Source organism: Pelophylax lessonae (genome assembly GCF_965119305.1).
Source record: "Pelophylax lessonae genome assembly, chromosome: 6".
NCBI classification, from domain to species: Eukaryota; Metazoa; Chordata; class Amphibia; order Anura; family Ranidae; genus Pelophylax; species Pelophylax lessonae.
In genome coordinates, this window is record NC_138773.1 from 151,062,724 (window position 1) to 151,089,533 (window position 26,810).

The 26,810-nt window shown below is 43.7% G+C and overlaps 1 protein-coding gene across 3 annotated transcripts in view; it reads left to right on the forward strand.

Annotated features, from left to right (window-relative positions):
* The window catches only part of LOC309558818 (glutamate receptor ionotropic, NMDA 2A-like), a gene marked incomplete at its 3' end in the record, with an annotated part of 1,171,100 nt that overhangs the window by 1,100,837 nt on the left and 43,453 nt on the right, over positions 1-26,810 (forward strand). For all 3 annotated transcript variants that reach the window (XM_082261887.1, XM_082261886.1, XM_082261888.1), the window contains 3 exons: positions 9,185-9,353; positions 9,483-9,636; positions 14,383-14,508. In XM_082261887.1, coding sequence (XP_082118013.1) covers positions 9,185-9,353; positions 9,483-9,636; positions 14,383-14,508 — 449 coding nt within the window. The remainder of the gene's footprint in view (positions 1-9,184; positions 9,354-9,482; positions 9,637-14,382; positions 14,509-26,810) is intronic.

Here is a 26,810-nt window from a genome sequence, read left to right on the forward strand (position 1 = left end):
TTGATCAACTGCAGATTTGTAAATTTTCCCACTTGCAAAGAAATAAAGGGTCTATAATTGATATCATAGGTGTATTTTAAATGATGGAGACAGAATATCAACCAAAACTCCAGAAAAATCACATGATACAAATGTTATAAATTGAGTTGCAGTTCAGCGAGTAAAAAAAGTATTTGATCCCAAAGCAAAACATGACTTAATACTTGGTGGAGAAACCCTTGTTGGCAAGCACAGAGGTAACACATTTCTTGTAGCTGGTTACCAGGTTTGCACACATCTCCAGGAGGAGTTTTGGCCCACTCTTCTTTACAGATCTTCTCTAAATCCTTAAAGATCCTTGGCTGTCATCACTTGGCAACTCGAAGTCCCAGCTTCCTCCATAAATTTTCTACAGGGTTAAGGTCTAGAGACAGACTAGGACACTATATGACCTTAATGTGCTTTTTCTTGAGCCACCCTTTTGTTGCCTTGGTGGTATGTTTTGAGTCATTGTCATGCTGAAAGACCCATCCATGACCCATCTTCTTCAGTATTCTGGCTGAAGGAAGAAGGTTCTCATCCAAGATTTTACAACACATGACCCCATCCATTGGCCCTTCAATGCGGCAGAGTCGGTTTGTACCTTTAGCAGGGAAACAGTCCCAAAGCATAATGTTTCCACCTCTGTGCTTAACAGTACAGATGGTGTTCTTAGGGTCATGACAAGTCCCCCTCCTCAAGAAGGCACATGTATAATCATACCAATGAACATCTTAAATATTCAGAAAAGGATTGGGAGAAAGTGCTGTGGTCAAATGAGCCCAAAATTAAGCTCTTTGGCATTAACTCGACTCACCGTGTTTGGAGGAAGAAAAATGCTGACTATGACCCTAAGAACACCATCAATACAGTCAAGCACAGAGATGGAAACATGATGCTTTGGGCTGCTTCTCTGCTAAAGGTACAGGCTGACTTAGGCACTCTGAAGGGCCAATGGAAGGGGCCATGTATTGTAAAATCTTGGATGAGAACCTTCTTCCCTCAAAACATACCGTCATGTCAACAAAGGAGTGGCTCAAGAAGAAACACATTAAGGTCATGAAGTGGTTTAGCCAGTCATCACCTTTTTGTTTTAGCACTAGTTTTTCGTATTTTCAGGAATATTGTGTTTTTAATAGAATTACTATGTATAATTCTCCAACATAATGCACCAAGAAATCCACACTTTGTCAACCATATGCATGGATTTATTGTAACCTGCATTATGTAACAATGTGTGATTCTGTTGTATCTCACCAAATTTTTTGAAAAATAAAGAATTCATAAAAAAAAAAAATACATGACCTTTCACTTATTTTTCCTATACTGTAGGCAGGAATATTTAGAGGATAGTTTTGGGAACGTATCTGATTGACACAAATGCTGATTCATAAATCCCCAGAGCTTTAATTGTAAAATATGGTTGGGGAGATGACTTTGATTTTCAAGAAATACATTTCTGCTAAAGGTCCAGAAACATGAAAAAAAAACACCTAAAAGTTGTATTTATAAAGCAGCGAATGTGACATTTATCATGCATTCAAGTACAGATTGTAGGTGAATCAATAATTGTAATTTAAAACACATGCAAAAGAAAGAGATGCATATAGTGAATATTTAGTGAATGGTAAGTTTACTAATTATAAAAATAGTTACCTATATATTTTGTTATAACCTAAACTTAAAAACACATTCGTTTTTAAAGGGACTGTGTCAATTGTGAAGGCTGCCATTGCTGTAATATTTTTGATAATATTAGTTCCCTGGCATTCAGTCAACTGGCATTGTCTTAAGGGAGCCAGCAAAAGCAGTCCCCATAGTACAGTCATGACAGTGTCCCTTTAACCACTTCAGCTCTGTAAGGTTTTACCCCCTTAATAAACAGACCATTTTTTGTGATACGGTACTGCGTTGCTTTTACTGACAATTGCACAGTCGCGCGACTCTGTATACAAATAAAATTTATGGGGTTTTTTCCCACTAATAGAACTTTCTTTTGGTGGTATTTGATCACCTCTGCGGTTTTTATTATTTGCTCTATAAACAAAAAAATACTGACCATTTTGAAAACAAAAACAATATTTTTTACTTTCTGCTATAAACCATTCCCAATAAAAAAAAATTTAAATATCTATTTTTTTCATCAATTTAGGCCAATTTGTATTCTGCTACATATTTTTTGGTAAAAATGAATCCTAATAAGTGTATTTTGATTGGCTTGCACAAAAGTTATAGCGTCTACAAGCTATGGGAGGAATTTACAGCATTTTTTTAAATTGTTTTTACTAGTAATGGCGACGATCATTCATTTTTCTCTATCCCTCATTGACAGACGTAGTCTTCTTGATTCTCAAGAGCTGGGTTATGTTGTCTCCGCAGGAGTAGGACTAGGCAGAATGACAAAACGTTCTGGCTCCACCCTAGGGGCAGTCCCTGAGGGTATATCCTCCCTCTCTCTGCTACAGGGAATCAGTTTTTTTCTGTCTAGTCAGGAGTAAGGACCTAAGTTCCTTGCTGGGATCTTTTGGTCCTGGCAAGACTTTTTTTCTTTAAGAAAAATACATTTTTTAGGTAGTTTTCTCCAGTGTTTTTTTCCTGTGAGATCTTCAAGCAAAAATGCCGGACTGGGCGACACTTGTGGTCACCCCAGCCGGCCTACGAGCGCGCGCAGACCATGGCATTGCGCTTGGTCGGCCGCGACATATTCAAGTAAGTATGCGGGGCCGGGCGACGGGCTGGATGTTGAGATCCAGTGGTCACCCCGGTTTCTGCCTAAGAGCGCGTGCAGACCAGTGCGCTGAGTCGGCCGCGACGGAGTCCCAGCAAAGGGACTGACTTTGCGAGTTAAAAGCTCGCTGGGACGCCAGGTACCAGAGAGTCGAGGCGTCCACAAAACCCCCACCCCGGTGGAGAGGGTATTGTGAAGAGAGGGTGCCTATCGGTTCGGTATGGTGAGTAAACGTTCCCTTTTTTCCTCATTATGAGGCAGTATATATTATGGGCCCCTCCATATATGGTCAGTATATATCTGATACTTACAAGTCCCCCTTGTAATACAGCATGTGTTTGTGGGAAGTGGACTTGGTTCAAGAGCTAACACTCTACCCAGCAGACTGTAAATTACAGCAGACATAGGAGGTATAATCCTACCTTATGTGCAGTATATCTCTGTAGATCCATATGTCACCTCTTAGCAGAGTGCAGGTGGATGTGCTGGGAAGACGATATCGGCGGTCCGCCGCCATTTTGCCGTAGACCGAATGCATGTATGTCCTCAGGTCACGCCGGCCGCCATGTTTTTGGAGTCTTATGTCTCTTCTATGGGGGCGGCCATGTTTTGTGAGCCCAGCTACCTCGTGGAGGGCTGGGAACGCCGGAAGGCGTACACAGGGGGCGGAGCCACGCCTTCTGCCCGGGAAAAAAGCAAACAGCTCCTTCCAGTCTGTGTAAGACAGACGCTGACTGCAGTTTGTTGGAAACTGCACTGCATCGGTTGGTGAGCCTTGGGGGTCCCTCTCTCTCTCTCTGGGATCGAGAAGCAGGTACTCTGAGGGGCGCTATTGCGCTAGGGGGAGACACACAAAAAAAAAAAAAAAAAAAAAAAGTTTTTTTGTTTTTGCTGGCAAAGGTGTCCTGTATTAACATGGACCCTGCCACTCATGTATCTCCTCCGGATCCCCTCGAGGGGTCTGCGGGATCCTCCAGCACCCCATTGACAATTGAATCTTTGTCAGCTATTATGGAAACTTTTGTGTCCCGGGTGGAAGTGGCTTGTCAGGGACAGGGCGCAAGAAAGCGACCCCCGCCTAACCCCTTATTATCTGAAACTTCGGATTCAGACTCTGAGCCTATTTCTGCAGTTGCAGGTACTTCATCTGGTATTGGTGTCTCGGGTCCTGTCTCTTCAGACAGTGAGGAGGATGTTTCGGCATCCGCCATAGCCCGAGAGGAAGCGTTGGTAAACGCACTCATTGTATCTGTTCAAGAGACTTTAAGGTTACAGGGTACTCCATCGGAAATAGCTGAAACTGAGATCCCTTTTGGGACTAAAAAGCGCATCAAAGTGGCGAAGGTTTTTCCATTGCCCAAATGTTTTGGCAATCCAATCGAAGAAGAATGGCGTCTGCCAAAACGCACTTTTAATATTTCTAAACGCATTGACAGGCGTTATCCGTTTGAGGAAACCCTTATTAAGAAATGGACAGAACCACCTGTGGTGGATTCACCTATTGCTAGATTGAATAAAGCCACGGTTATTCCTTTAGAAGACGCTCCGTCTTTTAAAGATCCAGTGGATCGCAAGATAGAAGCTATGTCTCGCACCATGTTTTCCTTGATTGGATCAGCTTTCAGACCAATAATTGCTATTGGTCTGGTTTCGCAGGCTGTAACTGAATGGACCAAGTGGTTACGCCGGGACTTAGAAGAAGTCCCTCAGGCGGTATCAGATTTGTTGGAACAAATGATACAGGGGTTACAGTTTGTATGTGATGCGGCGTTAGACGCCACTCCATTAATGGCGCGAGCATCAGTCTCAGCGGTGGTTCTCAGGCGTACACTGTGGCTAAAAGGTTGGTTAGCCGACCAAGGTTCCAAAAAAGCATTGGCTAATATCCCCTTTTCAGGAGAGCGTCTATTTGGAGCCAACTTAGATGAGATCATTAAGGATCTCACCGGTGGAAAAAGCACCTTTTTACCGCAAAATTTTAAAGGTAGAGGAACTCGTCAAAGACGAGGGCCTTCTTTTTCTGCTCACAAGAGGTTTTTTTCGTCCAGCGGGTGAAAAAACTAAGTCCTCCAAAGCTCCTACAGGAGGCGTCAGGGGTCGTTGGTCGGGCAAGCAAAAGCCCGCCCCCTCCAGACCTGAAGATAAACCATCCAAAGCCTGAAGGTGCGCCCCCACCCATAACTGGGGTGGGGGGACGTCTTCGCCGGTTCCCGGATCCATGGCTTTCCAGAATCCCGGACAATTGGGTTTGCGAAGTCATAAGGTCAGGGTACAAGATCGAGTTTCGATCTCTCCCACCGGCGCGATTCTTCCCTTCCAATATCCGTCTATCCGCAGATCGTTTAGAAGATCTGAGGAGAGCAGTCACAGATTTACTACAACAAGGAGTGGTAGTCCACGTTCCTTGGACAGAACGGTTTCAAGGGTTTTATTCAAACCTGTTTACAATACCCAGGAAAGAGGGCAAAGTGCGTCCAATTCTGGACTTAAGAGCACTCAATTCTTTCGTCAACATAAGATAATTCAGAATGGAGTCCATTCGCACGGGAGCAGCCTTCCTGCATCCAGGGGATGTCCTAGCGTCCATAGACATCAAGGACGCATATCTTCACATTCCCATTTTCGCAGGACATCAGCGTTTTCTACGCTTTTCCGTAGAGGAGAACCACTATCAGTTTGTGGCGTTACCTTTCGGTCTCGCCACGGCTCCGCGGGTCTTCACAAAGGTGTTGGCCCCAATGTTGGCACTTCTGCGCCAAAGAGGTATATCGATTCTAGGTTACCTAGACGATCTTCTGCTTCATGCAGAGTCTCCTCAGACCTTGCTACAAAACATAGAAATTACTATGATTTCTTTACAGGAATTCGGGTGGCTGGTGAACCAGCAAAAGTCATTTCTGGTTCCCACCCAGAGGCTCGAATATCTGGGTCTAATTCTAGACACAGTCAGGACGAGAGTTTTCCTTCCGGTAGGGAAACTTCGAAAGATTCAATCAGCAGTCCAGTTGTTACTGTCCAACAGCTGGTCTTCCCTTCGGACGTGCATGAGGGTTCTGGGGTTGATGGTGGCTTCATTCGAAGCAGTTCCATTTGCCCAGTCCCATACCCGAATTCTTCAGCAAGAGATTCTTCTCAGATGGAATCGGAATCCGGAATCCCTGGACAATCAGATACGATTGAGCAAACAGACCAGAGAGTCTCTGGTTTGGTGGCTTCGGTCTCCAATGCTCAGCCAGGGAAAGTCATTTCTGCCAATATATTGGACGATAGTGACCACGGATGCCAGTCTATCCGGATGGGGAGGAATTCTTGGTCAGTTATCGGTCCAGGGACTTTGGTCCCCGGAAGAATCCAGGTTACCGATAAATGTATTGGAACTGAGAGCGATCAGACTTTGTCTGATTCACTGGACCGAGCAGCTCCAGGGCAGCCCGGTTCGGATCCAGTCGGACAATGCCACGGCCGTGGCTTATGTCAATCATCAGGGGGGCACCAAGAGTGTCCGAGCGGCCAAAGAAGTGGCTTGCATTCTTCGCTGGGCGGAACGATTTGTTCCAACAATCTCTGCGGTGTTCATTCCGGGGGTGGAGAATTGGCAGGCAGATTATCTCAGCCGTCAGACCCTGGATCAGGGGGAATGGTCCCTCCATCCAGACGTTTTCCACCAGTTGTGCCTACGGTGGGGCACCCCGGATGTGGATCTGTTGGCATCACGATTCAACAGGAAAGTTCAGAGATTCGTGGCTCGCTCCCGCGATCCTCTAGCAGAAACCGCAGACGCACTGATCGCCCCGTGGGGGCAATACCAGCTAATATATGCCTTCCCTCCTCTCGCGTTACTGCCAAGACTTCTTCGCAGGGTAGAGGAGGAAGGAATCCCAGTAATCCTGGTAGCTCCGGACTGGCCTCGTCGAGCTTGGTACGCCGACATGGTCAGACTGGTGGCGGACGTCCCATGGAGACTTCCTCTCAGGGAGGATCTACTGTCTCAGGGACCGATCTTCCATCCTGCTTTACGATCGCTGGCTTTAACGGCCTGGCTATTGAGACCCAGGTGCTGAAGGACAAAGGTTTGTCAGCTTCCGTTATTCCTACTCTAGTTGAAGCAAGGAAAGTGACTTCCAGAAAGATTTATCATCGCACATGGAAGTCCTACATTGCATGGTGTGAACCTTTGGGGTTCCGTCCTCGGTCTTATTCGATTAGCCGAATATTGGCTTTTCTGCAACAAGGGGTTGAGCAGAAACTGGCCTTGAGTACTATCAAGGGTCAGGTCTCAGCATTAGCCATCTTCTTTCAGAAGCCTTTGGCTACTCATTCCTTGGTGCGGAATTTCATCCAGGGGGTGCGACATCTGGCTCCGCCAGTGCACGCGCCGTTACCCCCCTGGGATCTTAATCTAGTGTTGTCGGTTCTTCAGAAACCTCCCTTTGAAGATATTAGGGAGATTCCTCTACCCACGTTGTCCCAGAAGGTGGCCTTCTTGGTGGCTATTACTTCTGCACGCAGGGTGTCAGAACTGGCCGCATTATCTTGTCGTTCACCATATCTGGTGGTTCATAGAGATAAGGTGGTTCTTCGTCCGAATCCATCCTTCCTACCAAAAGTGGTTTCAGAATTTCATCTGAATGAAGAAATTGTATTACCTTCCCTGTGTCCTAAGCCCAGTCATCCTCGGGAATTTGCTTTGCACTCCTTGGATGTGGTCCGGGCGATCAGGGTATACTTGAAAACGACAGACTCGTTTCGCAAGACGGATTCACTTTTTGTGATCCCAGATGGACCCAAAAAGGGGTTGCCTGCTTCTGCCGCGACCATTTCCAGATGGATCAGACAGACGGTAGTGCAGGCTTATTCTATTAAGGGTCGGGAGCCCCCGTTCCCTGTTAAGGCGCACTCCACTCGGGCACTTAGTGCGTCTTGGGCCTTTCGCCATCAGGCGTCAGTGGTCCAGGTGTGCAAGGCGGCTACCTGGTCGTCGGTGCATACCTTCTCTAAACATTATAAAGTTGATGTAATGGCATCGTCTGATGCCTCATTTGGCCGCAAGGTTTTGCAGGCCGCAATTTGAGGAGACCAGTGGTCTACCTCGAGGGTTTTTTTCCGTTGGAAAAATTTTTCTTTAGCCTCATTCTTTGTTTATAATGAGCCTTTAAAACTTCTAGTTTGGCACCGGTTGGGCCTTCTAGATTGGATTTGATTTTGTCAATCCCACCCCTCATTTGTGGCACTGCTTCTGGATGTCCCAGCTCTTGAGAATCAAGAAGACTACGTCTGTCAATGAGCGATAGAGAAAAATTGATTTTTGTAAGAACTTACCGTAAAATCCTTTTCTCTTAAGCTCATTGACAGACGTAGTACCCGCCCCTCTATCATTGAGTTGGGTTGGGTTAAATTCTCTGTACTGCTTTAAACAGAACTGATTCCCTGTAGCAGAGAGAGGGAGGATATACCCTCAGGGACTGCCCCTAGGGTGGAGCCAGAACGTTTTGTCATTCTGCCTAGTCCTACTCCTGCGGAGACAACATAACCCAGCTCTTGAGAATCAAGAAGACTACGTCTGTCAATGAGCTTAAGAGAAAAGGATTTTACGGTAAGTTCTTACAAAAATCCATTTTTAGCAGGACTGTGACATTGCGGCACACAAATCTGACACTAAGTGACACGTTTTGGGGACCAGTGACACCAATACAGTGATCGTGCTAAAAAAAAAAAAAAAATGCACGGTTACTGTATAAATGACACTGGCAGGGAAGGGGTTAACACAAGAGGTGATCAAGGGGGTTAAGTGTGCTCCTAGGGAATGCTTTCTAACTGTGTGGGGGATGGATGTGCTGGGGGAAAAGAGATATCTGTGTTTCAGCTTAGCTGAAACACAGATCTCCCTTTTCCTCTGTGGCAGAACAGCCATCTGCCTTGTTTACATAGGCAGACGGCGGTTCTGTCAATCTCCTGCACAGTTGCGGGTGGCCGGGGGCCATCGCGGCTGCTGGACCCCCTGAGTGGCTTCCACTTTGTCCCCAAAAACCCCTGCACAAAATCACTTACCTATGCGTGATTTTGAGCAGCCGGGCCACCCTGCCGCAGTATATATGCGGTGAGTGGTCAGGAAGTGTTTTAGCCACCTATTTTGTTTATTATATGTGAATCAGGAAGTCATTAGACAGGAAACTGAGATGGAAATATGTTATTTTTTCGATTGTTTTACACTCCAGTATCGCCTATAACATCATGTAAACCACTGCTTTTGAGCTTTAGATATCAGTTATGTACAGGATGCATATACTGTACATCTAAAGATCAGGCTCCATGGCCTATAGTCCCCATATTGACAATGTAGAGGGCAATAAGAAAAAGGTCAACCCTTATATATACTGTTCTTAACTAAATGCTTTAAAATATTAGTTTGATTATATTAATGTGTTCTGCTTGTTGCAGCAATTCAACAACTGAAGGGACATATGTGAAAAAATGTTGTAAGGGATTCTGCATAGATATCTTGAAGAAACTATCAAATACTGTGAAATTCACATATGACCTTTACCTCGTAACCAATGGGAAGCACGGAAAAAAAATCAATAACGTTTGGAATGGAATGATTGGTGAAGTAAGTTCTGTTAGGTAAAAGAACCCTTTAGTAAGAACTTGTAAATATAAGTCTACCATTTTCCCGTTCTAGTGACATTAACTGACATTTCTGCTCTTTCTGTTTTCTGCATTGTCATTAATGGACCAGGTGGTTTACAAACGAGCGGTTATGGCAGTGGGTTCACTCACAATTAATGAAGAGCGTTCGGAGGTTGTTGATTTTTCAGTTCCATTTGTCGAAACTGGAATTAGTGTTATGGTATCACGTAGCAATGGCACCGTTTCTCCATCTGCTTTTTTAGGTGAGAAATACCAAATTGCATGGTTTCTATATTAGGCAAGCCTAAACTAAGCATGTGCAGGTCTTTTTGTCCTTAAAACTTTATACAGACTTTAAGCATTTTGCATGCTTTCCTATCATAACTTTTCTGACAGCTGCTTGAAACTAGCATAACATATAGATCAGCCCAACCCTTGTCTAACTATATACATTAACCACATCAATACAGGCATTTTCACCCCCTTCCTGCCCAGACTAATTTTCAGCTTTCAGCGTTGTCGCACTTTGAATGACAATTGAGCATTCATGCAACATTTTTATTTTATAATTTTATTCACACAAATAAAGCTTTCTTTTGGTGGTACTTAATCAACATTAGGTTTTTTATTTATTGCTAAAAAAAAAATAAAAAGACCGAAAAAAAAAACAAAAAAAAAACGTGTTTTTCTTCATTTCTGATATAAAAGATTGCAAATAAATAACCTTTCTTCATAAATTTAGGCAAAAATGTATTCTGCTACATTTCTTTCATGAAAATGATCCAAATCAGTGTTTATTATTTGATCTGTAAGAAAGTTAAAGCCCAAAGTCCTCAAACTTTGGTATATACAGTATATCTAAAAATTTATCAATCTTAATGTACTAATGGCCTATCTCATTTCTTGAGGCCCAAAAATGCCAGGACAGTACAGCTATCCCCCCAAATGACCCCTTTTTGGAAAGTAGACAGTCCAAGGTATTTAGTAAGAGGCATGGCAAGTTTTTTATGTTGTAATTTTTTGTCAAATATACTATCAATATACTATCTTTTACACATTTTAATTTTCCAATATTCTCTCTATGGTGGTGACACTGTTAAAATCTTAAAAGCTTGATTAAATGTAGACAGATAGAGAATCAAGGTATAGGTGAAGTAGATGAGGATCAGTGGACAGCTGCATTAGTGCTCCTTCAAAAGTTTTGTTTCCCCCCCTCTCAAAAGCTGATGCTGTAGTGTACATACAGTCACATTGATTCAGATGTGATGGCATTGTCCTAAATTGTTTCAGTACTGGATAGATATATTTCAAATTTTATTGGAACCTTATGGTCTTTTTTTCCCAGAAAATTTTATTTACCTATTTGTTACTTCTTGCCCATAATTAGATTTTTCAGCCTTGGCTATCTACCAACCCAATTCCAAAAAAGTTGGGACACTGTACAAATTGTGAGTAAAAAAGGAATGGACTAATTTACAAATCTCATAAACTTATATTTTATTTACAAAATAATATAGATATCATATCAAATGTTGAAAGTGAGACATTTTGAAATGTCATGCCAAATACTGCCTCATTTTGGATTTCATGAGAGCTACACATTCCAAATAAGTTGGGACAGATAGTAATAGGAGGCCGTAAAAGTAAAAAAGTACATATAAGGAACAGCTGGAGGACCAATTTGCAACTTATTAGGTCAATTGGCAACATGATTGGGTATAAAAAGAGCCTCTCAGAGTGGCAGTGTCTCTCAGAAGTCAAGATGGGCAGAGGATCACCAATTCCCCCAATGCTGCAGCGAAAAATAGTGGAGCAATATCAGAAAGGAGTTTCTCTGAGAAAAATTGAGAATCTGGAACAATCTCTGTGCGTAAGGGTCAAGGCTGGAAAACCATACTGGATCTTCTGGTTCTTAGACGGCACTGCACCACATACAGGAATGCTACTGTAATGGAAATCACAACATGGGCTCAGGAATATTTCCAGAAAACATTGTCGGTGAACACAATCCCCCGTGACATTCGCTGTTTCCGGCTAAAACTCTATAGGCCAAAAAAAGAAGCCATAATTAAACATGATCCAAAAGCGCAGGTGCTTTCTCTGGGCCAAGGCTCATTTAAAATGGAGTGTGGCAAAGTGGAAAACTGTTCTGTGGTCAGACAAATCAAAATTTTAAGTTCTTTTTGGAAAACTGAGACGCCATGTCATCAGGACTAAAGAGGACAAGGACAACCCAGGTTGTTCTCTACGCTAAGTTCAGAAGCCTGCATCTCTGATGGTATGGGGTTGCATGAGTGCATGTGGCCTGCACAGCTTACACATCTGGAAAGGCACCATCAATGCTGAAAGGTATATCCAAGTTCTAGAACAACATATGCTCCCATCCAAACGTCGTCTCTTTCAGGGAAGACCTTGCATTTTCCAACTTGACAATGCCAGACCACATACTGCATCAATTACAACATCATGGCTGCATAGAAGAAGGATCCGGATACTGAAATGGCCAGCCTGCAGTCCAGATCTTTCATCCATAGAAAACATTTGGCGCATCATAAAGAAGAAGATGCGACAAATAAGACCTAAGACAGTTGAGCAACTTGAAGCCTGTATTAGATAAGAATGGGACAACATTCCTATTCCTAAACTTGAGCAACTTGTCTCCTCAGTCCCCAGACGTTTGCAGACTGGTATAAAAAGAAGAGGGAATGCCACACAGTGGTAAACATGGCCTTGTCCCAACTTTTGTGAGATGTGTTAATGCCATGAAATTTAAAATCAACTTATTTTTCCCTTAAAATTATACATTTTCTCAGTTTAAACATTTGATATGTCATCCATATTGTATTCTGAATAAAATATGGAAATTTGAAACTTCCACATCATTGCATTCTGTTTTTATTCACAATTTCCCAACTTTTTTGGAATCGGGTTTGTACTAGTCTGCCAACTTGTGCCCAATGGTGCGTGGCAGTGATTTCCGTGCTGGATACAGAGTGAGCATACAGTAGAGGCTGTTCAAAAAAATGTAATAAAATTTGGTCTTACTGGGTATCCTCCCCATATGTCGCCCCCATTAGTGCTGATGATCTCCCTGACTCTGCCGATAGTGTTGCTGCTCTATGATGGGTCTACTGTGGGGAACCTAATTTAATTATTTATTGTGATGTAATGTCAATCTTCTTTAGAAATGGTTGCTACATATCAGAACTCTTTTTTTTTTTTGTGGATATTTGTTTTTTAATGTTTTATTTGTATATACAGTTTGTAAACAAAAAAACTTTAATTCAATAAAAAGTATTTGATTTAAAAAAATTCAATTTTATGCACAAACTAATATTTTTATTAGTGAAGCAGTTTGTTTACATCCTAAAACTGCCATGCTGTAACACTTACAGCAGTATCTGGCATGTTTAATTAAAAACTCCCATCCCCCTCCCCCACACACACTTAGAAATACTTACCTTCACTATGCTTCACTGTGCTCCTCTCATTTCATCTCATCCCATCCCATCTTATCTCATTTCATCCCATCCCATCCTATCCCATCCCATCTCATTTCATCTCATCTCCTCTCACCTGTCAGAGCTGTCAGAAATACCCAATGCTTCCTGGTTTAGAAGAGCATGTGACCTTTACCCAGGATGCAGTGTTCATGCCAGTGAATCCAATCAAGAGGCTTGAACACTGTCATGTGGGAAGCAAGTGGGCTAACATTTGTTAACCCATAGATGCAACAGAGGAACAGATCAATGCAAAGGTGAGTGTTATTAAAGGCAAATTAAATTCTCGCATTTCTTGCCCATTCATATTTCTGTAGGTCTATATTTAACACATTTTTCTACATAGCGTTTACATAGAGTTTACATAAGAGGCTCAGAAAGATTTAGATGAATGAGAGAGAGGCGCCTCTAAGTGCAGGTATCCAATTTAATGCAATAAAAACAACAGTAAAAACTTCCATTAAAGTAAGGGTAGACAGGCACATCTGAAGGGTAGTGTGAGGTCAAGTCCCTGATTGTCCTTTAGTCCTGCAGAGCATTAGCTGTGGCGTCTCGTTGCTTCCGTTGGTCTCCGTGTCAAGCTTGAAAAAGGAGTGCGGCTGCCGTACCACTCGCAGCACGCACGCACGCTCGGAAACGTGTTGCATACTAGTGACGTCACGATCCCACGCTTGCAGCGTCCCAAGCTTCGCCTTGGTCGGATTTCCATCACCGTGACAGCCGACTCTACATGGAGACCAACAGAAGCAACGAGACGCCACAGCTACTGCTCTGCAGGAGAAAAGGACAATCAGGGACTTGACCCCACACTACCCTTCAGATGTGCCTGTCTACCCTTACTTTAATGTACGTTTTTACTGTTGTTTTTATTGCATTAAATTGGATAGGATACCTGCACTTAGAGTCGCCTCTCTCTCCTTCATCTCCATCGCAACTTCGGATGCCTGGTTTCAGTTTTCCCTGGATGGCAGCCCTAAGCTCATGGGCGCCCTAGCCCATATCCAGTACATTGGATTTTAATACCCCTTCTCTTTGGTATTTTTTTCTTTTTTGCCATCCCCCCCCCTGTACTGTTAGCGCTAGCGCCTATCCCCTTATTATATTCAGAAAGATTTAGGTCTATGGATGTTGCAGCTACTAAGTTTTTGTATTTATCTTTTATTTCAGAAAGAAAACATTCTGATATACATCATGAATCGGAATACTTCTATGCGCTCTAGTTGTGTTTAATCAGGAATAACAAATATATACCTATAGATATATAGGTGCTTAATGCAACAATATAATATAATGCTACTCAACTAAAAGTCAACCCCCCTTTTTTTATCAATTTAGATGATTCTGAAGCTGCTATTGTATTATATACACAAAGCACAAACTGTATGTCTTAGCTCTAGGCCTTCACTATATCTATATTTATAACTAAAGAATCATTTCATTTGAATCTGGAATTTTTTAGCTGTCAGTTTAATAAATTGTTTTTCTTCCTTGTCTCCTATCTTGCTGCAGAACCGTTTAGTGCTTCTGTCTGGGTGATGATGTTTGTGATGCTTCTATTGGTGTCCGCAGTGGCTGTTTTTATATTTGAGTACTTTAGTCCCGTAGGATATAACAGAAACTTGGCACAAGGGAAAGGTAAGAATTAAACTGTCAAAAATGATCATATTATTTAGATGGTTGATTGTACTTTTTATCTTGTGTTAAGGGGGGCTGATGGCTTGCACATAAAGTCTCCCAAAAAGTGAACTGCAAAAACCTGAGCCTCAGTATTATGGAAGAGTACATTAGCATTGTACTGATGTTTTGAGAGAGGTACCCATCTTTTAAACCCATGGGATGCTTAAGGATATGACAGGATTTGAAGAAATCATAATGGTTGTAAATAAAAGATGTAAAGCGACCAAGACTGAGCACACTAAAATATTTACATATTCTAACCAAACGTAAAAGTATGTTTATAATTTACAATATTCCGGTGTCAAGAAAATGCAAAGAAACTGAGTGCAGGTTTCAGGAGTATGTACCATACAGTGTGCACGAGTCAGGGGTACATACATGGTTCAGAGGCTCAGGAGGGGGTAACAAGCAAAGGCAGAAATTAGGGGGTTATAAAACGAATCGCCCCCTGTCGCATTTGATGGCAAAAAAAAAACTCATACCCTTGAAGGGGGCCATCTTTCAGCGATGTACAATGAATGCATTTGCTTCTTCCTTACTGCCTGACAATTACCCTCTGAAAAGTGTTTCACTGTTTTCACAGTGTTTCCACAGAAGGCAACACAAGCGTACACTAATCCAGAGCAATAATGCCCCTGGGATGTGTAATTCCAGCCATGTGAAGGGTATTGCTGCAGCATCTAATGTTATTTTAAGAGATTTATCATTAAAATTAATAAATTAAATTAAATTAATAATTAAATAATTAAATTAAATTAATAATAATAATAGAAACTACAGCAGGAAAAAATAATTTCACGTTGGGCACAGTGCACATCAACAACCTTTTTAGGGCAGTATGCAGTATGGCCAACCTAATGCTCAGAGTCCAGGCTCTATCATCTATTCTATGTGTGAAGTTAAAAAACCTTCAGTGTGCAGCAGCCCCCCCCCCCCCCCCCCTCCCCAAATACTTACCTGAGCCCCCTGTCGATGCAGCGATGTCCACGAGAGCTTTTCAACCCTGGGGTATCACACTCCTGATTGGCTCCTGCTGCTGTCAATCACAGCCAGTGAGCCCTATCATGAGACAGAGGGAGTTGTGCTACAATATATGAAAAAGTTAACTGGCCAAATGCTTCAAATAGTTAACACTGATCAAACAGGATCATAAAGTTGCAATGTGTGGAATACACAGATGAAAAGTGTCAAAGCAATGTAAATGAATGGCACTGATCTGTCAGGATCATACAGTTAAAGCATGTAAAATATACAGATATAACTTGTATCAAAACATTGTGCAGTCCACTCCAAAGGTAAATGATCCAACAGATGCTCAAATAAAGTTCAGTTCAAATAGTAGTATTGTAAAACTTCCACCCAGGTGAATGATATGATGACAAACAGCTTGTGATCCCATCCACCACACAGAGAAATAGGAAGTGCACAGCGAGTAGTTAAGGACTACTACAGCCTGCTCCCAGCATGACAGCTCCGGCAGAATTCAACCACAGAGTATAAACCAGCACTGGCTCCCTTGCAAAGCTTGATGGTAACTCTCTTCTTGGTGTCAGGTGGCTAGTGTACCTTACTGTGAATGGACACACAGAGCCGCAGGTTGGGAGCGCGCCTGCTTGGGTGCTCCAAGAGCAAGCTGCTTGCTGTTGGGGCACCCTTTAGGAAGGAGGAGCCGGGAGCTCCGGCATGGAACCTGAGAAGAGGAGGATCCGGGCTGCTCTGTGCAAAATCCTTAAAAATAAAACTACGATAATGTTACAATAAAAACTTATTGAAACTAAAAAACAAAAAAAAAAATGACCAAAAGTTGACCTGTGTCAAAACATAATTTGAATGTCTTGACACAGAAAAGAATGTGTGTATATACAGTATACACACATAGATTCAACAACGTGTTGGAAAAATTCTTCGGAGATTTTGGTCCATATTGACATGAAAGCATCAGCAGTTGCTGCAGATTTGTCAGGTGCAATAGGTGCTCTATTGGATTGACCTGGTGACTGTGGAGGCCATTGGAGTACAATGAGCTCATTGTCATGTTCAAGAAATAAGTTTGAAATTATTTGATCTTTGTGACATCATGGTGCCTTATCCTGCTGGAAGTAGCCATCAGAAGATGTGTACATTGTAGTCATAAAGGGGAAACTGATGCTCAGCTGGTACTAAGGGCCCAAGGTGTGCCAAGAAAATATCCCCCGCACCATTACACCACCACCAGCCTGAACCGTTGAGGCAAGGCAAGATGGATCCATGCTTTCATGTTGTTTATGCCAAATTCTGACCCTACCATCCAAATGTCACAGCTGAAATCCAGACTCATCAGAACAGGCAACAATTTTCCAATCTTCTATTGTCCAATTTTGGTGAGCCTCAGCAGCTCCAGTTTCCTTAAAGGACAGGAGTGGCACCCAGTGTAATCTTCTACTGCTGTAGCTCATCTGCTTTAAGGTTGGGTTTGATGTGTTGTGCATTCAGAGATAGTATTCTGCATACCTTGCTTGTAATGAGTGGTTATTTGAGTCACGGTTACCTTTCTATCATCTCAAACCAGTCTGCCAATTCTCCTCTGACTTCTGACATTAACAAGGCATTTGTGTCCACACAACTGCCATTTACTGGACATTTTTTGGACCATTTTCTGTAAACCCTAGAGATGGCTGTACGTGAAAATAGAGAGATCAGCAGTTTTTGAAGTACTTAGACTAGCTTGTCTGGCACCAACAACCATGCCATGTTCAAAGTCACCTACAGTAAATGCCATATATCTCTCTCTCTTCATATATATATATATATATATACAGTATATATATACAGTGTATATATATATATATATATATATATATATATAAAAAAAACACCCCCACAATACTCTACATCCCCTAGGCCCCCCTGCTTAATTGGCAGGGCAGGGTCCAGTACAGGAGGACTGATTGTACCCCCTTGTCAGTGGCCCTGTCTGGGCTCCGCCACTTCTCAATATGCCACTATAGTAGGCGCCTTCCTATTATGGCACATTTGTGGGCTCGATCCTGAGCCATGCTGCCTCTGTCCATAAACACAGACAGCACGACTTGGCCCCCACCTCCATTCCCTCATCATAGGATTTGACTGACAGTAGGAGGAGCCAGTTGCTCTCACTGCCTCAGAAAAACCTGTGAGAGCATGAAGTGAGAGGATAGAGCCACTGCAGACAGGTAAAGTGCTGGATCAAGTATAAGGGAGGTAAGGGGGGGATATTTTTACCCAAACATTGTTTATTCTAATGCAAGGAATGCATTAAGGCCAAAAATGTTTAGACTTTAGAACCACCTTAAGGTTCAGCCTAAACACAGGTTCGGACCAAATCTTGGCTGTTCGGGTGTTTGGATGAACATCCAAACATTTATCTCTTTGGCAGGAGTGGAACATCATGTATAATAGCAGTATTACTACTGCTATTATAAATGACAGCTTCCCTCTTTCAAAGGTTGTTAAATATACCAGCAGGTGCAGGCACCGCTGAGTCCTTAACGACTAGTGATGCTACTATTCACTTACATGGCCAGAAATTCCCAGCTGTGCATTAGACCCCCGTGTAAGGTAACGCTTTTGGTATAGATTAATGGAATGCCTGGCTGTTTAGTTTACAAACAGAAAAGAAGCTGTTGGGAGCTGTAATTTTGCCTGGCAATTTAAATGCACTCTTTTCTTTGTAAATGTCAGTTTTGCTGCAGAGGTTGCATACATTGCACATATGTGCCATATCACAGGCAGGGTCGGGGCATCACCTAGGTGTGAATTTAGCATTTTAACGTTTTACCTACTTTTAAGGAGAACTTTAGTCCATCTATCAGGTGGCTCTGCACCCCTCCAGTGCAGTCATTATGACACATGCACAACCTTTGAGTTCTGGCAGAGCTCGTTGGCACATTTATGTACATGCAGGTGATTTTTTTGTGCATGTGCAAAAACAAGGAAACTTTGTGACTTCCACATGTGCAGATGGCCAGGGAAACCAGTGCATATGTAGCTGAACTGCAGGTCTTACTCAGGAGTCTAGGGATGATCAAACGGTTCTGGTTGACCATCGGTTCGCCCCGAACATTGGGTGTTCGAAATTCGGCCGAATTCCGAACTTTTTGCGGTAAAAGTTCGGAATTTTGGTCACCTGAACCGCCCAAAATGCAATGGGACAGGAAGTGGGCTTTAAAAGCCTGTGATTGGCCCAGAAACGTCACTAAAAGCCAATGAGGGGCAGGAGTCTGCTAGGAACATGATTGGAGTGACTATGGGGACCAGAGGCCAATCAGGAGTGAATACGCCCCCCAGTATATAACATAAGCGTTAAGTCCACTGCAAAAGGCTTTGCTACTCTGTGTCACACACATCTGCTTTATTTGGCGACAATTTTGGGTCGCATAGCAGTGTGCGCCTTGCAGGTGATTTTCACATCGCACAGTTGATAAAGCCTCAGTGACAACTGTGTCAGGTAGACCAAGGAAAGGCATACGTGGCCCATCTGCGGAAAGGGGCACAGCTTCTAGGGTGTCTAGAGGCAAGGGTGGATGTGGTGGTCAGTCCTCAGCCAGGTCACCATTTCGATTGTTCTCCCACAGTGGCCAAGCTATACCTCCACAGTACGTACAGGAGGTGGTGGAATATATTACCAAACCCTCATCATCGTCATCATCAGCAACTACAGTGACCCAGTCAGAGAAAAGTGGTCAGTTTTCTGCAGTTTGCAGAGCAAATAAAGATGAGTCCATGTCCACCTCAAGTTCTCCCTTAGACCCAACTTCAGACATGGCAGAGGAGTCAGCTGAGCTGTTTGACCACAGTATCGGCCATCTACTCCTGCCTGATGCTCAGTCCTTTATGGAGTCTGATGTTGGGTCTGAGGTTCAGGAGGAGGTAGAGCAAGCAAGAGGGGAGAGCAAACGGCCCACTCCATCTAAGGCCGCACCTGTTGTCTCCCGGGCCACTATACAAACCTCTTCTTGCTGGGCCTTTTTGAGACGTCTCATGCAGATCGAACAGTTGCGATATAAAATGGGAATAAAATGTGGCAAAAAGGTCAACCACTTAGGTACAAGCTGCCTAACCAGGCATTTGACAACCCACCACTTGGCCCGTTGGCAGGAGCATTTGAAGAACCCGCAAAAGGGCCAAAGATCGGTTAGTCGGCCTCCTAGTCCTCCTTGCGCTCCTCCTCGTGCTCCACCTGCACATCAGTCTGTCCCTGCTATAGTCACTCGTCACCTGTTGGCAGCTTCCACTGACAGGGATGATGATATAGCACGCAGTGTCGCATCTACCTCCAGCACACCACCAGCTGTAACATCTAGACATCAAATTTCGATTTCACACATGCTGGAACGAAAAAAAAAAGTATACTCCCTGCCACCCACATGCCCAGCGTCTAAACAGTAGTTTGGCAAAACTACTGGCTCTGCAACTCTTACCATTTAACCTGGTAGAGTCTGTTCCCTTCCGCGACTTTGCAAAATGTGCAGTTCCACAGTGGCGGGTGCCAAGTCGACATTACTTTGCCCGTAAGGCCCTGCCATCCCTATACCAACATGTGGAAGGCAATGTAGTGTTGTCCCTGGCCAAGTCAGTCAGCCGTAAGATACACCTGACTTGGTCAAGCAAACATGGGCAAGGATGGTACATTTCTGTCACTGCTCATTGGGTGACACTGCTTGCCAGCGGAAAGGATTGTGGCCAGGGCTCGGTGCTGCAGCCAGTATTGCCCCCACGTCTGCAAACAGCTGGTGGTGTCGCTGATCTGGGTAGATCGATCACTTTTACCCCCTCCTGATCCTCCTCCTCATCCTCCTCCATGCCCTTCTCTGCAGAATGGTCATTTGAATACGATGAGGTACCACGTAAGCGTTCAAGGGGCTATTCTATGTCTCAGGCCAAAAGGTGTCACACAGTGCTGCAGCTTGTGTGTCTAGGAGACAGGCAGCACACTGCCCCTGAGATTCTTGGGGCTCTGCAGGCACAGGCCCAGAGGTGGTTGACACCACGCCAGCTGCAGCCAGGAATGGTGGTTTCCGATAATGGGTCAAACCTCCTGGCCGCCCTTCGGCAGGGAAAGTTGACCCATGTGCCATGCCTGGCACATGTTCTGAATCTCGTGGTACAGCGGTTTTTGAACTCGTACCCAGGAAGGCAGGATGTGCTAAGGATGGAAAGAAGGGTGTGCAGTCACTTCAGGCGGTCGTACAGTGCCACTGCACGTTTGGCCAAAGTGCGACGCGAGTTTCACCTGCCGGTACACCGCCTCATCTGTGACATGCCCACCCACTGGAACTCCACCTTGGCTATGCTGCAGCGCCTGTACACGCAGCAGAGGGCCCTCAATGAATATCTCTGCGAGTACGGCACCAGCACTGGCTCAGCGCACCTGGGCTTTTTTATGCCACGGCAGTGGCTTTTGATTAAGGATGCATGCGCTGTCCTCTCGCCATTTGAGGAGGCCACAAGGATGGTCAGCAGGGACAGCGCATGCATCAGTGACACCCTACCGGTACTGTTTTTGTTGGAGCACACTCTGCGTGGCATTATGGACAGGGCACTGGAGGCAGAGCAGCAGGAGGAAGAGGAGGACTTCCTTGCCTCTTAAGGCCCCCTTTATCCTGACCCCATTATGCCTAGCTCCTAAAGGCCTGAGCAGGATCCAGGGGTGGAAGAGGAGGAGGAGGACGATTCTTCAGGAACTATTGCAGGCTTTGAGGAGGAGGAGGAAGCCATGCGGCATTCTGCAAGGCCTAGTTTGACTCCCTCAGGACACTTTGGAGTAGTATGGGACTGGGAGGAGGAGGAGCACGTTCAAGATCATGTCGTTTTGAGTGACCCCGAGGAGTCAGCTTCTCAGGCCTTTGCAAATTTGCGATGCATGGCAAATATCATGCTTCAGAGCCTGCGAAGTCTCTGAGCTTTTCCCATGCACCCAGAGAGTCCACAGGATCAAATCCCTTGAGGACAGTCTCAAGAGGATTCTGGTGAACACGTTCCCCGACTCCCGTAGGGTGCAGGGGCGGAGACAACCTACAATGGACTCTACTGCGGGTCACGAGAGGAGCGTTGGAGAAGGCGTGCGGTTGACGGATGCCTTTCGGTCTTTTTTTAGTCCTCACCGCCCTGGTCTCTCAGCTGCCACATCGCATCGACAGCGTCTGCATCACATGGTGGACGATTACGTCAGGGCACAAAGTGACACATGTGGCTTTTCATGTGACAAATCCGATCCACTGACATACTGGGTCTTAAGATTAGACCACTGGCCAGAACTGGCCCAGTATGCCATGAAGTTGTTGGCTTGCCCTGCTTCCAGTGTCCTATCGGAACGGGCATTCAGCGCAGCAGGAGGATTCGTCACAGACCATCGAACGAGACTCTCCACCGACTCAGTCAACCGTTTGACATTCATTAAAATGAATCAGTCGTGGATATCAAGCTTTGATGCACCTGATGCAGACCTTGTAGACTAGTCTATCATTGCAATGTCGCAGCTGAGCCTCAGTTTAAGCCTGGACCAGGGTGCCACCCTCCAACCTCCTCTCATTCTGTTTAGGTTCACAGAACCTCATTTTCGTTTCCACTAGAAAAGATAATTTTTTTTTTTGGCCTTCTGCAACACCAGCTCTTTGGGCTTACGGTGGGGAGGCTCCGCTAACACCAAAAATACCATGTTTACGCACCTGTTCCACAGGTGCACACCTTCAAAATTTTTATGCCTTCTTCAAAGCCAGCTCTTTGGGCTTACGGTGGGGAGGCTCTGCCAACACCCAAAACACAATGTTTGCTCACCTGATCCACAGGTACACATCTTAATTTTTTTCGCCTACTTCAACACCAGCTCTTTGGGCTTACAGTGGTATGGCTCCGCCAACACCCAAACAACAATTTTTGCGCACCTGTTTCACAGATGCATGTCATTGCAATTTTTTTCCTTACAAAGGCAATTATTGCCTTCATGACCAGCACTTTCATAGGGTTATGGTGTCAAGGCATCGTCGGCACCACCAAAGGCCCAATTTTTAAGCATCCTTTACTTCTATTCAAAGTCAAAAGACAACAGTATTCATCCAAAACATCTCTAATCTTGTTCACTGTGCACTACATTGTGGCCCCTACCCCTAACCCTCAATGTATCCATGCATATATGTCTGTTTCTTGTGAGAATTCAAGTTAACCACTTTACCACCGGAGGATTTTGCTGTCTTCCGTCCAGGCCACTTTTTGCGATTCGGCGCTGTGCGACTTCAACTGACAATTGCGCGGTCGTGCGACGCCGTACCCAAACGAAATTTACGTCCTTTTTTCCCCACAAACAGAGCTTTCTTTTGGTAGTATTTGATCACCTGTGCGATTTTTACTTTTTGCGCTATAAACAAAAAAAGAGCGTTTATTTTGAAAAAATAACAATATTTTTAACATTTTTTTATATGAAATTCCCCCCAAAAAAGATGTAAAAACCAATTGTTTTAAAAATTTTTGGCCCATTTGTTTTATGCTACATATGTTTGGTAAAAAAAATCACAATAAGCGTATTTTGATTGGTTTGCGCAAAAGTTATTGCGTTTACTAACAAAGGGAAAGATTTCTGTCATTTTTGGTGTTTTTTTTTAACGCGTAATGGCGGCGATCTGCGATTTTTTTTGCGGGACTGCGACATTGCGGCGGACAGATCGGACCCTTGACTGACATTTTTGACACTTTTGGGGGTACCAGTGACATTACTGCAGTAATCAGTGCTATATATATGCACTGTTACTGTAAAAATGACACTGGCAGGGAAGGGGTTAATTTTATTGGAGAGGGAGGGGTTAATGTATGCCTGGTGCTTACTCACGTGTAGGGGGGGAGGTGAGTGAGTGAGTCATGGACAGATCGGATGTCCAGCTATGCTGAACAGTCCGATCTGTCACTCCCTGTCACTATGGAGATCCGCCCGCTGTGTTTACACACAGCGGGCGGATCTCCAGACTCGATCCCCGACGATCGGGTAAGAGCAGCAGCGATCGCCGCTGCTCCTCCCCTGGCCCGACTCCCGCTGTGAATGAAAACAGCGGGAGCGAGCCTCCGGCGGCGCGCAAGCGCCGCCCAGAAGGGGGAGTGTCTGACGACGTAGTACTACGTCGTCAGACGATAACGAGCCACTCTGCCGCAGTAATATTACTGTGAGCAGTCGTAAAGTGGTTAAAGTGCACCAAACACCATTTTACATGAAATAAAGTGCATCTACATACATCTTTTGACTTCTTGAAAACATTTGGTAATAATAGCCCCATTGTGAAAATACACCCGTTAATTATATCCACATTTAAAGAGACAGCACCTTTTTCCAAAAAAAAAACTCAAATCTTGTTCCCAGTGCACTGCATTATGTCCCCATCAAACACATTAGCTGTGCAGTTGATTAGGAGCAAAAGAATGGCGCGGTTAAGCAAAAAAGTCATTTTTGAAGGTTTGGCATGCTATAATTCTGGTTCTGGACATGCTACAGAGCTGAAATTTCACAGGTACACTTTTTAGACCCCCCCCCCCCCCCCAGACACTAAATCTGAAGAAATCTCTTTTTTTTTTCAATAATTGTCTCTCTATCAATAACGACAATTTTTAAGAACTTCTTTTTTGCCTGATTAATAGTCCCTGGGGCATGACCCAGAACCCTATGCACTTTTTAGGGGCATTTATTAGGTTTTAGGGCTTCAAAATGGTGTTTTTTGATTCCCGAAGTTCGGGTCCCATTGATTTTTAATGGGGTCCTGGAATCCGAACCGAACTTTCTGGAAATTCGGGTGTTCTGGTCGAACTGAACTTTTCAAGAGTTCGATCCTCCCTAGTGTAGACATGTGGGCCTAAAGGACAAGATGATGTCTTGGATTTCCATGCTTTATACCTCTCCGACGGAAAAAATCAAAATAAATGGCACTTTCTCTGAGGTCATAAGTATTTACAACGGAACTAGACAGGGATGCCCTCTCTCTCATTTATTGTTTATTATCTCTCTAGAACAGTGGTTCTTAACTATGTTGGAGGTACTGAACCCCACCAGTTTCATATGCACATTCACCGAACCCTTCTTAATTGTGATTTTTTCAAATTCAAAACATAGGTATATATTCATACATAGGTGCACAAAATGAACAAAATCATTAAAGAACAAAACCATTAAAACATAATTTTGACTCAAAAACAAAAACATAATAATGCATATTTACTGCAAATCAGTGTGACTTCTGCTGTTGTCTTTCTCTTAGTTTTGCCGGTGCTAGACTAGAATTGCTCAACTTGGCATTGCAAATCATGCAGTTAGGACGCTGACTCCCATCACATTCCGTTATACATGTGAATCCATATTGTACATATTCGTCCGACCACTTTCTTTTTTTGCTTGACATAGTTAGTATGAAGGGATTAATATTAAGAAAGAAATCACACGATGTACCATCACGACAGTTACAATTCGACTACTGGGCGCACCAAATTCCCTGCAGCACAGATAGGCCAAGCGATGTTGCGTGATCACCTGCAGCCAATGAGCGGGGCGTGTCATCACAAATCATATGAGTCAGGTGTGTGTCTTGACCTCTGTGGAACCCGCGAAGACTGACTCTCTTAACTCCTGGGGTTCGATCGAACCTAGGTTAAGAACCACTGCTCTAGAACCTTAACCTTTTAACCAGAACCCTTCTATACATTGCTTCAAATTAGCGGGAAGGGAATTTAAATCGGCTGCATATGCTGATGATCTCCTTTTCTTTCTGACACAACCACACATCTCCATCCCTAACCTTTTGGACAACTTCAACATATTTGGTTATATTTCAAATCTAATAATAAACTATAGCAAATCTGAGGCCCTAAACATTACCTTACCATTAAAGACAATCAGCTCAAAATTCAAGTCCATTCAAATGGGAAGACAAGAAATTGAAGTACTTAGGAATAAGGCTCACGTTTAACCCAATGGAATTGTTTAATCAATATTTCACACCCTTACTCAAAAAATAATGGAAGACCTCAAAAAGTGGCACTTAGGTGGGCTCTCTTGGTTTGGGAGAGCAGCTATTATCAAAATGGTTATTCTCCCTAAATTTTTATACTGTATGCATGCTCTCCCAATCAAAATACCATCTACCTTTTTTAGACATTTATAGCACGTACAGAGACAATTTGTATGGGCCCACAAAAAAACAAGAATACACTTTAACACAAAACCCTTTCTAAAGAAGCTGGAGGCATGGGCTTACCCGACTTCGGAAGGTGTTACTATGCTACACACATCACTAGAGTTATCGATTGGCACTGTCATTCCTCAAACAAAGATTGGATAACAATTGAAAATGCCCTGTCTGCCATCCCTCTTAAATTCCTTTCTTGGATCCACAAATCCTCCTACCTGCAGTCTTTAAAACAACACCCTTCCATTAGCACTACAATGCAAATTTTCCAACTAACCTCTCTCAAATATAATATAGCCTCAATCCCTGGCCCCCTTACAGGGATTTCTGATAATCCAGACTTTCTTCCGGGATTACATAATGCAAGCTTCCCTTCTACCACTAATGGATCCCCACTTCTTACATCACATTGCATGGAATCTGATACAGTAAGAACCAGAGCAGATATACAAATATTATGTGGCGATCACACTCTTTCCCAATAGACATATCTACAACTATGTAACTTTTTGAACAAACATAAATCTAAACACTCCTTTTCTAAGACACCCACACAACTAGAAAACATCTGCCTGGAAGCAGCGCCAGTGCAGAAGACAACTTCATTTGCCTACACTTGGCTCCAAACCTCTTCCAATAAGCACAGCTCCGGTTTTAAAAGTTGTTGGGAAAAAGCCTTCAATAGAACTTTTTCTGATTCTCAGTAGGAAAGGCCTGTATTTTAGCTCACAAGTGGCCTATTAGCACTAAACTAAACATCAAGAAACTTCATACAAGATTCCTTCTCAGTGGTACAACACACCTAACAAATTAAAAGTTTGGTTTCCACAAACCAAAGATAAATGCTGGAGATGTAAAAAGGACTTGTGGACAATGTTACACATTTGGTGGCATTGCCCATTGATCTCTGAATTTTGGAAAAATGTGAGGGTTAAGATAAAAGAAATCACAGGATCTGAACCTATACTTGACCCAGCCCTTTGTCTCCTTAACATATCACCACTGCCCATCCAACGATTTCAAAATTCTCTAGTTAGACACCTGCCTAATGCAGCCAAAACTTTGATCCCCAGACATTGGAAACCC